The sequence below is a fragment of the Alnus glutinosa genome, chromosome 1 (assembly GCF_958979055.1).
Source record: "Alnus glutinosa chromosome 1, dhAlnGlut1.1, whole genome shotgun sequence".
NCBI lineage: Eukaryota > Viridiplantae > Streptophyta > Magnoliopsida > Fagales > Betulaceae > Alnus > Alnus glutinosa.
Window position 1 is genome coordinate 5,096,563 of NC_084886.1, and position 11,418 is coordinate 5,107,980.

Sequence of the window (11,418 nt, forward strand, 5' to 3'; positions counted from 1 at the left end):
TTTTTTAAATTCATTTAACTTGTGAAAAAAAATGTGAATGCAATGTGATCTCATGCTATGAAAAATATGGCTAAAGAGCCTTTTCTTTTTTCTCATCCTTCACCAATTGATTCAGAGGCTCTACATGTATGCCTTATAGAAACCAACATACATAGGCAATCAATGATTATGACATGGGACTATCAGGTTTGAGAAGGATCATAAAGATTCTTTATGGCAAATGTAAACCCACTACCACAATAAACTTTGAATGTGGCAGCTTCGTTGGGATTGCTACTTAAGCTCACTGCTTGAGGGCTAGTTTGATCGCATGTATTCCCCAACCCAAGTTGACCATGTTCACCCCAACCCCATGTCTTTATTTCTCCATTCTCTGCAACCACAATTATATAGAAATATGAATCAGCAACTGACCAAAAAAATAGAGATTAAACAATAGAGATTAAAAAGAATCTCGCCTGTTACCACTGCAGAGTGCTCAGCTCCGGCTGCAATATGCACAATTTTTAAAGCATCAAGCACAGAGACCTTTTCCAGAATTGCGCCTCTGGGATCTGCGAGCACAAGGAAACACAAATATCTGAGCGCATAGCACTTTATAATCAGCATCGACTGCCCCACAACAATATATTGGATGATTATTGGCAGCAAAGACTGAAGAACCTAAGAGGTAAAGCAATTGCAGTTTGCTATCATCTGAACTATCAAGGTTCAGTTATGTAACCCATTAACCAGATTGTTTATGGGGCAGGTAGTGTGATAAACAAGTTACTAGAACAACCGTATGCTCCCAGCTACTTAAATGCCATACCAGATAATTGCTTTAGGACCATTTTCTCAAGATCACCAAGGACTCCATGGTAGTTGCCACCGACCATAAAAACTTCCCCATCACCTGTTTAAGATGCCAAAGGGCTAACACTGCTATTTAACTAACATGAAACAAAGAAAAACTAAATAGAGGAGAAAAAGGAAATGTATTCACATACTAGTCAATGCTAGAGCATGGTTCCATCCAAGAGCTGCACTGGTAAACAAGAAAGATGAAAGTAAACACTGTGGAAAGTGAGCATCTGGAGTGCCACTGAACCCTCTTCCCCAAGTGTAAAGATGTCCATCAACTGACGCAACATAGAAGATACAACAACAAATTAGAGGGTATAGTAGATCGATGCTAAATTGACCAAAAGAAAACTTCCTATTAGCTTCACCAGACTCTGCATTGGGTCAAAATTTTGGACCACCGCATTTAAAGTTTCAGTTGATTTGATGATCTAGAAAAATGTACAAATTTATGTTCTGCCATATTTGCCATATCAAGCAAGAGAAAAATTGGATGTACTCACCAGATAATGCTGCACTATGATCTCCATTTGCAGTTACGCTAACAATTCTGACATCCTCCAATCCATGAGTTACTTCAGGAAGACTAATTGATTTGATCTTATCGTTGGAGATACCTAGTTGACCACGCTTCCCAGACCCAAATGCATAAATTTGAAATCCTGAAGAACCTGTATCACATTGACCTTAGCGATTAAAGCACATTGATCTTAGTGATTAGAGCTTGAACTGGATGAGAGTGATCAGGTTTAAACTTTCCTTTTGCTAGGGACTTCTACTCCATCGATATAGCTTGTGTCCATTAGAGTAAGATTATTCCTTCCCATTATTCTTCAAAGTTATTTAGAAATTCCAATTCCACTAAAAAAAGGCAGAAAATTATCCTTTTCAAAGCTCTGCCTCTAGAGCACACCATTGTCTTTGTTTGATTTTTCAGCAATCAATCATTTTTTTTTCTATACATCTATCATACTCTAGCTCAAGGGAATCATCAAAGCACATAAACTCTTGATGAAAATGCGTCTTTCCAGTTCATCCATCCCTGATTTCTTTGTTGCATAAATGAAAAGAACTATATCTTACAATAAAGAAACACAATTCTTTAAGCATATTGCAGGAACATATATGGCGCATCCTATTGAAACAGTTTATGTATGCTATAACAACCTGTTACTACTAGTAGTACACACCAGATTTTACCACGCAAATTTACCTTTCAACAACACAAGCGAATGGCGCATACCACATGCTATCTGTTCAACATGCTTATTAACAAAGTATGAGACTCTTACAGGGGAGCTATGTGACCTGTAGTCCCCATGCCCAAGCTGACCAAACGACCCATCTCCGCAGGTAAAAAGACAACCACTATCTGAAATTATAAATTAAAAACTATCAATGAGAAAATATTGGGATTCCAAAATGAATAATATCATAAGCCCCCTCCCCCCCCCCCCCCCCCCACACACACACACACAAACGTACGCGAGAAAATTACAACATAAGAATGAACCTGAAACAAATCCAGAGTGGCTCCATCCAGCAGAAACATGGGCAATGAAGTAAGCCTGCAAGGAAGCGACAAGCTTGGGATACAAGCTATTAAAAATGTCACCATGGCCTAGTTGGCCGGACGTACCCCTTCCCCATGTCAATACCCTACCACCTACAAAGTGTATTGAAAAACAGTTACCCACTTGTAATTCAAAAACAAGGAAATTAAATGCTTAGAATTAGAAGAAGAAAAAATAAGAATGGTTTTTTTTTTTTTTTAGTAGGAGAAAAACAAAGAGAAAAGGAAAGGGGAGTGGCACCGGAGGTCAAGGCGATAACGTGAGCGCTGCCACAGGTGAGCAAAGAGATGGGTCCAGCGGAGGCCAGAGAAGGAAGGTGAAGCAGCTGAGGGAGGTGCTCGTCCTCTAGGCTGCCCGTGCCCAGCTGCCCCTCCGTTCCTGCTCCCCAACTCCATATTTCTTGTACTTGTCGCTCTACTTCTTCTTCTTTGTCCTCCTCGTCGTTGTTGTGCTTTGCTTCTTTTCCTTTTTCATTGTGTTCCATCGTCGCCACGTTCTGACTCTGCCTGCTACCCACCCGAATCGGGTTCCGAGTTCTGCCGTCAAAGCCAATCTTGAACCAGTGGGCCGTGTTTGGGGCTTCTCAAAACTTCACACGAAGGACTATGGACCCCTTCCCGAAACGTTTTACAAAGCCCAAAAAATGAAATAGATAACAACACGTCAGCAACTGATTTTTATAGAAAAATAAAATAAAACAATCAGCAGAGAAAATACACTTTACCCTAAAATGTCATCGCTTTGTTATTTTTACTCTAGAGGTTAGGATAAATGATATATGACCACCTCATGACACAATTATTATCTTCCTTTCTTTCTTTCTTTTTTTTTTATTAAAAAAAAAATTACAAAACCATGTAAATGGGTTGGGGTTTGGATTTGTGGGTTCATTTTTAAAAAAAAAAAGAAAAAAAACAATACTTGTATCTTCGGGTGGCAAAATATCATATCTCAAAGTTTAGTAAGTATCACTTGAATCTCACGAACTATCAAACTATGATACTTTGCACCATCCGTTAAGTTTTTCCATCTATTTGAACAAAAATTATGTCACTTGCATCGCACGTGACATTTTAGGTCTCTGGGTATAAGAGAAAAACTTTCATAGACATTAAATAAAAAATAAAAACAAAAAAGAAGAAGCTCGCCAACAATTTATCCTGGAATATGGTGTATACCCGCATATATAGATATTAGATATACATGGTTAGAAAGTATCTCTGAACTTGTGGGTATAAATCTTAAACAAAAATCCAGTTTTTAACTTAATATTCACATGGCCGAAAATCAAGGATACACAGTTCATCTATCCTTCAATTGAAACATGAACTTTTTCTTCCCATAAGAAAATTTCCCTGGTTACTAGAAACATTCTAATCAGGACATAAAGGGGCAAAGAAACTCTTCCACATAGGAAATCCAACAATAATTCATGTACCTTAGCTATTAACTTCAAGATTTCAAACCCCTTTCCCAAGTGACATACGTTCCAACTTCCTAAAAACCAAGAATTCATCAACATGCAAAGAAATTTATAATACCCAAATACATAACTTCACATTCTCCAAACATCAATCATCAATTGATAGCCCAATATTTAAGTCTATAAACTCTCTAAAATACAACGTGTTTTTCGCCTATTCAAGTCCCATCCGAGAAAAATCACTCAACCATGGATTTCATTTTTAAAGCACCACCCTTGTGTGGACATATTAGCGTATGAGCTGGAGCTTGGATGAACTGGATATCAGTTATAGGTATAGATGAGTTGGATGTTAGTTATATGTGCAGTTGAGATTATATGTATCTTTATTGAGTGTCGATAGAAGTACTACATATTTAATTAAAAAAAATTATAATAAAAATTGTAATACCCAGCATTTTTCATCTTTATATATGACTTCAAATCTATGTAAGTCATTAAATGATGAGTTGGCATCCTTTCCTCGTTATAGTAGAACAAGAATTCAGATTAACTCAATAATACCATTTACAAAGGAAGGAAAAAATATTATCGCTGTTTTTTTTTTTTTTTTTTTTTTTTTTTTAACAAAAATGTTTATTTTTAAGGATCGAATCCTTTTCCTACCATGTCTTTGTTTTAAAATCAACAAAATTGTCTTGTTTCTGAAACAGAAAAAATATTCCAGCTCGAGATTTCAAAGGACTTGCTTCACTACTAGGCCGTTCCGCGTTTCTCATCCAAAAGAACAGAAGGGGCAGGGGAGATGAACATCACCTTAAAAGTTCTTCAGAGCTATGCATGCCAACCCAAGTCTTGTGGCTCCTTTTTCTAGCGCCCAGAAATCCAATCTCTACTGCAGCCAGTGAGAGGATCTAAATTAAACCATGCCCTTAATAACCCCAAACGCACTTTAATTATCCAGCTCTTGGTTCAGATTTCTCCTGTGAAGTCAAGTGTGCTGTAATCTTGCTCATGGACATAATGAGAATAGACTTCGTCTGAGAATGTGCATGATCAATCTTAGCATCAGATTTCTCTCTCTTTTTTTCATTTTCAAGAAGTAAATCTTAGCAGTGGACTTTTAAATTCTGAGCCAGTGTTTGTCATAATCCAGAACCAAATAATTCTCTGGACATCAAAGCTTATGAGATCTCACTGCATAAACCAGCAGTAACAGTTCTACAAATGCCAACTTAAAAATGTATTCAGGTTGTAGTAAGAAACCCAGGATGGTGCAATCATTGATCCTTCACATTCAGCAGGGAAACGAGAGAGAGATACATGTGGAACATGCACAAATAAGCCCAAGGTGAAAGTTGACCGACCATCCACTCTACTATAAATCATCTTAAGACTACAATACGTGTAATGTGTATTCTGATGAAAACTCTCAGGGCTGTCAAAAACATGTCATTGAGACAATTCTTCGACAGTAAACATAAATTGCATCATTTGGAAAAAATCTCAAAAGCCAATAGAATTGATGAACTTGGAAATCTGCCATGCTTAGCACTCTCAATGAATACAAGAACCTCATATATAAGACATTCATATCACCAAAGCGAAGAAAATATACACTAAGGTGAAAACTTAACAGCCATGCAAACCACATTCAGGTCAATTTTTGAAATCAAAAAAATTACATAACCAAATACCAAAAAAAAAAAAAACTAAGAAGCCATAAATTAGACAAGTCGACTTAGAAGCAACATGAAAACATCATAAAAAAACCAAAAGCCACATTCCAACAGCTTTCACTAGTTTCTTTCAAGCAGCTTCAGGCCTACATAAAAAATCTATATATAGCTAAACCTAATCCTATAATTACAGGAGATCATCATAAGCAACGATTTCTCTGCCCCTGAAAGGCACATCTAAAGCACTAGAAGAGCCATCATTATCACTTTTGGGGTTCACTATAGCTGAAGCAAGTTTATTACCTCGTCCATGTCTGCTCAGAGGTACCTCAGGCCGCAAAAGCCTGGAAGACGACGAAGCATTATCCCTGTTAGCACCAAGCCCAACTCCTTCCCTCCACTGGGCAAGAGGATCAGTTGCCCACATCACCTGTACCTGCAGCATAAACATTCTCATTTCATTACCCAAAACGCCAAGTAAAATCCAAGAAAGCAGGTGAAAAATAAGAAAATACCACCAAGAGATTAATGTTAAATTGCACTATTTTCCCTCAATATATGCAATTACATATGTACTCGATTCCCTAAAGTTCGAAACTAGATCAAGTATTAACATCGAAAATCACAATTTCCGCTTATTTCCGGGAAAGTTTCTGAAATTCAAACCATGTCAAGAAAACAAGTATAAAAGACAACAAAAAAAGCCTCACTTTTGATGTGTGACACTCTATTGAAAAGCAAAGAAACCAACCAAATTGGGCCAATTACTCCTCTATTAGCAAATGCAACTAAAAACGTAGGATTCCAATTTAGCTTTTCTTCTATTGAAATTCCTCTACTTTCTGGGCAACCAAAGGAGAGACAGAGAGAGTGTACTTTTTGGGAATCGACGGTGATGGCAAAAGAGGGGTCGAGGGCAGCGTCAAAGGCGGCTTGGGCGGAGTCCTTGGCGCGGTACATGATGTAAGCGGACCCATCGCGGTCGATGCGGATGCGGGAGATCGACCCGTAGATCTCGAACCGCGACTTCACGTCCAGCACTGAGCAGTCCCTGGGCAGCCCCGTCACCAGCAGCGCCGGAGCCGGCGCTGGCTTCTGTATCGGCTTGTCCACGATCTCCTCTTCGACGTCTCGACGAGGCGCCGGACGACGCCGCTTGGCGAGCGACGCCGTCGGCACGTGACGCGAGTGGTAGGGCCTGTCCCGCTTGCGATTGCGGCTCATGATAAACTCGTGAATCTCTCTAACACTCGTGTTCTGAGCTGAGATGGGGTTAGGACTTACGGCCTACGGGACTTGGGATAGAGCGAGGTTGACCGCACGTGCTGATATGTTTGGTGTAGATATTTTGATTTGGATTTTGATTTCATTCTTTTTTTTTTCCTTTTTTATTTTTTATTTTTTTTATTTTTTATTTTGGGTTAAAACTTAAAACCTAGATTGAATCTCTCGTTATATATATATAGAGTATGTGTGTGTGTTTTGATGTGACATAAATATATATTTTTTTTTTATTTTTTTTTTATTTTTTTTTTATTTTTTTTATTTTTTTAAGTACATCAGAAACTATTACAATTAAAACTTAAAACAACAAAAACAAGAGGGCTTGGGCAACCCAAATTGAAAACTAAGAATGAAAGTACGCGGGGGCAATGCTTCCGAAGATGCGGGTCCATTGGCTTGAGGCACTGATGCCACAAAGCCGGGGTCACCAGTAAAGGTGATATCACAAGTGTATTGAGTCACAAGGACCCAAACACAATTACAGAGGTAAACCGGGAGGGAGGGATACAACAAATAAGCCCAAAACAACAAAAAAATAAAAACACAAACAGCAACAGCAGAAGTCCGGTAGGAGGAGGAGCAGTGGGAGCCAGCAGCCGTGACGGCACGTGAGGTATACGCGCCGCCGAGGGGAGACCTCTCAGCAACAGGAAACGCCGGTTTCGTCCAGAACCACCGATGGCCGAAGTGGTGGGAGGCTGTGGGAGCAAACAGGGTGGTCACGCGCCGGCCAGAGCGAAAAACGCTCTGGAGCGTGCAAGCCACGCGCTGGGGAGGAGGCGGCGGTGGAAGAACTGGAGACCATCGGTGGAAGCCGGGGACGCCGGAGAACCCGTTGGTGAGGAGCGTGTCGTGTAAAAATCGAAGGAGGAGAGTAGATCTAGATTCGTAAATTTCGATCCTAAAACCGTTCCAAAATTTACAAAGAACACGTGAGGGGCGGAGGGAAAAACCAGAGACAGATGCTGGGTGGTGACAAACCAGAAAGCATAGAAAAACCTGAAAGGATAGAGAGGTAGATGGAGATTTCTCCTTATCTCCAATGGCTTAAAACATCGAAAAGGATAGAAGGATAGATGGAGTTTATGCCTTATCTCCAGTGGCTTAAAACACCTTAAAAAAGGAAGACGGATGACGGAAGGTGAGAAAGGTGGATGGGTGGCAGGAAGGATGAAGAGATGAGGTATGGAACAGTGATGAGTGAGCGGGAGAGAAGCACAAAGCTTCCCTCCCATGGAGACTTTCACAGAGGACACCAGAGAATTCTAGAGAGAAGGTAGAGAGAAGGCAGAGGGAAAAAAATTTTTTAAAGTTTTTTATATTTATATTATTTGTTAATACTCTTATTTTGAGAAGAATAAATAAAACAAAAAAAAAACAAAAAATTTAACGAACATAGCTTTAAATTTATAAAATTAATTGCTTTTAGCTCAAAAGCATGATATAAGAAATTATTAACTTCTTCCATTTTCGGGCCGAACATTTATTCACGGGGCACAACTTCGTAACAAATCTTTTTAGTATTTATAGTGTTAGGATATTTTTATATTCTATTAGGTTCTTTACCCTTTTAAGGTTTTTTTGTTCCCCACTCTTTAAGTTCTCTATTTATAAAAACTATTGTAACACTTCATATTAATTATATTCAATACAAATGTGAAGAGGTAGAGAGGTTTCTTATTCAAGCAGGATCCATTTAAAGCTTCTTACTGTACGGACAAACGATTACGGGGAATGGAATCCCAATCCCATTAGATAGAAGATTAGGTGCATTAATAGGAGCCAAACAAACATAATTCTAACTAAAAATGCTACATTGATTTAATCGACTATCTGTCGTCATCACTCTTTGTTGGTCTGTGTCAACTTTGAAGCAAAGCCCTATAGAGATCCTATTCGGCAATGCCTATCTTCCTAGCTTTAGCCTATCTAATGTCAGAAACTTAAACCTCGGAAAATCCTCCTTGTTTGCTTCTGCTTGTACCCAGGCATTTTCCAAATGGGTATCTTTACTTACCGAGGGAAAACTGAATAGTATCATGATTTTTCTGTTGCTCAATTTCCAGGTTATGGGGCTGAAAAGAGAGTTCTACAAACCCTAACCTACACCAATCCTTCTATATATTTCTACTATCAATGGCTGCCTCTCTATTAGCGTCACCATCGACCTCAACATTCTCTACTCGGAAGACCCACCTGAAATTTTCTCTCAACCGTGTCATTTCCTCCATTATTCCTAGCGCAATGCCTCTTTTCAAATCAAACGCGCGCTTAACCTTCCAAGCTTCCCACCATTTTGGTCCTCTTCTTACAACAAGAGCTTCTTCAGATGGGTTTCTTGACTCAGTCGAGGAGAATGAGACTTTGCCGTCCTTTGAGGAACGGCCGGGCAAATTTCTGTTGTGGGTAATATTTTGGGCTGCTCTATCCCTGGGTTGGTTTGCGGCTTCTGGGGAGGCTAATGCTGCTTTGGCTTCCATTAGAGCCTCGAGCTCTGGCCTGAAGATTGCGAGTGCGCTTCGGCGTTTGGGCTGGCCTGATGAGGCCGTCGTGTTTTCCCTCGCTACGCTTCCTGTGCTTGAGCTTCGTGGGGCTATTCCTGTTGGGTATTGGATGCAACTCAATCCTGTTCCCCTAACCGTCCTATCCGTTCTTGGGTTAGTCTTTTCCCCCTTTTTCTCAAAACCCCACTATTGAGTTAAATGTGGCTGTTGTTGGAATTCTCAATTTGATCGATTTTCTTTGATCATTTTGGTTCTTTCAGTGCCTCTGAACCTGTTTGATTGGATTTGTATGAATATAGTGAATTAGTGATATAAGAGGAATAGGCACTTCATTGTTTAGACCATTTATCTTTAGCATATATTGTTCTCAGGGCCTTTAGGCCCATTTGACAGAATTGTGCTTGTATTTGAGGTTCAGTGCTTTTGGATTATTAATGATTTTGTTGTGTCTAAAGTTCTCTATGATTATTGGTGCAACCGTGCAAGGGAGTTTGATTTCAGTAGATTGGTAGCTTGATGAGTTTAAAATTAATAAACTTTGCGGCTATAACTGTAGGAACATGGTTCCTGTGCCCTTCATCATTCTATACTTGAAGAAATTTGCATCTTTTCTCGCTGGGAGGAATCAGACTGCTTCTCGGTTCCTCGACATGCTATTTGAGAGTGCCAAAAAGAAGGCTGGTCCTGTGGAAGAGTTCCAGTGGCTCGGTCTGATGCTGTTTGTGGCTGTGCCTTTCCCTGGAACAGGAGCATGGACAGGAGCCATGATAGCTTCTGTTCTAGAGATGCCATTTTGGTCAGCTGTATCTGCAAATTTCTTTGGTGTTTTGTTGGCTGGGCTTCTGGTAAATTTGCTGGTAAATCTTGGTCTCAAGTATGCCGTTGTTACTGGGGTTATCCTCTTCTTTATTTCCACATTCATGTGGAGCATCCTTCGGAAACTCAGGAAGTCTTCTAGCTCATCAAAGTGATAAATTGACAAACTTAACTCATTTTTCCCCTCATAGCTGTGGGGTGACAATCTATGCATTTTTAAATTTATTCTCAATGTCGAGGCCTATCTACCTTCCTGCAAATTTTGATTCCATCAACAACATTGGATTTTTTATTTTCTTTTTCTTTTTCTTATAATGCTGCTCAAGATCGAAGCAGCCTTCAGAGAGACCTCATGTTTTGATATTTGAGATGAGGAAATATAAGAGTAAGCCTCCCTCGCAAATAGTTTGGATGTGGCCAACGAACAATGCCTGAAAATCATTCTTTTAATTCTTATAATCTAATATTTAGACTCACATAATCATGTATTCTGTTCCCATATTGCTTTCAGTATGATACTTTTGATCATGATTAGAGATGATCTTAAACAAAAGTTACAAGTGTGCTAGGGCAGTAATATGTGAAAAGCTAGAACTGGCTGGCTGTTGGATCTATGGCATCTTTACCATCTTAGTTCTGCTTCAATATTTGTGATGTAAAAGAAGATGTCTATTTTCATTGTTGATTAGAGATACAAGCTTGGATATTAAGTTTCTTTGGTGGGCTACTCTACCTTGGTCAGATATTCTGCTGATAGCATGCTCATTTACCTCATGTCTAATAACCTGAAGACAATTAGAAATTAATTACCTTATGCTCAAGCTTAATTTTTGTTGGATCCAGAAAAGGGGTGAGAGAAGTTGCTGTAGGCAAGATGGAGCTGGCTCAACATGTAAGATAAGATGGTGGTTTAAGATTTAGCAATGTGCCTTCTATGTGTTAAGCACTTCTGATCTCCAGGAAAAGTGGTCACCAGTAAATGTGTATGCTATTAAGTAACATTCCTTTTTGTTAGTTAACAAGAAGGAATGGCCACATATTTTGCTGTCAGAAAATTTTAACCCCTAGGCTTGAGATTGATATGAAGCTATTTCTAGTTTCCCTGTTTCTTCATAATCTTCTTCCTCAGACGATACTTTAGACAGGGTGATCCACTGTCACCCCTCTTGTTTGTTATTGTGATGGAGGCTCTTAGTAAGTTATTCTACGCTACTGCCCAAAAGGGCTACCTATCAGGGTTTTCTGTGGGATCTGGCAACAGTGAAGCGATTAACAGTTCTCATCTATTGTTCGCA

The 11,418-nt window shown here is 39.4% G+C and overlaps 2 protein-coding genes across 3 annotated transcripts; one reads left to right on the forward strand and one right to left on the reverse strand.

Annotated features, from left to right (window-relative positions):
- Positions 1-53: 53 nt before the first annotated feature.
- Positions 54-6,853, reverse strand: LOC133867868 (ultraviolet-B receptor UVR8). Of its 2 annotated transcripts, XM_062304646.1 has the most exons (10): positions 6,396-6,853; positions 5,711-5,955; positions 2,658-2,917; positions 2,357-2,569; positions 2,057-2,215; positions 1,347-1,514; positions 990-1,121; positions 812-895; positions 459-554; positions 54-373 (listed from the first exon to the last, which is right to left on the reverse strand). In XM_062304646.1, exons 1-10 carry the CDS (start codon positions 6,741-6,743, stop codon positions 183-185), a joined length of 1,896 nt encoding a protein of 631 aa, XP_062160630.1. In that variant the 5' UTR covers positions 6,744-6,853; the 3' UTR covers positions 54-182. The 2 variants fall into 2 exon arrangements, with proteins under 2 accessions (XP_062160630.1, XP_062160623.1); XM_062304639.1 differs by lacking the exons at positions 5,711-5,955; positions 6,396-6,853 and adding an exon at positions 4,657-4,667 and having other exon boundaries at positions 2,357-2,509; positions 2,658-3,020.
- Positions 6,854-8,543: 1,690 nt separating this feature from the next.
- On the forward strand, positions 8,544-10,528 carry LOC133867896 (uncharacterized). The gene is made up of 2 exons (XM_062304665.1): positions 8,544-9,460; positions 9,864-10,528. The coding sequence occupies exons 1-2, from the start codon at positions 8,940-8,942 to the stop codon at positions 10,276-10,278; spliced, it is 936 nt and encodes a 311-aa protein (XP_062160649.1). The 5' UTR covers positions 8,544-8,939; the 3' UTR covers positions 10,279-10,528.
- Positions 10,529-11,418: the final 890 nt, after the last annotated feature.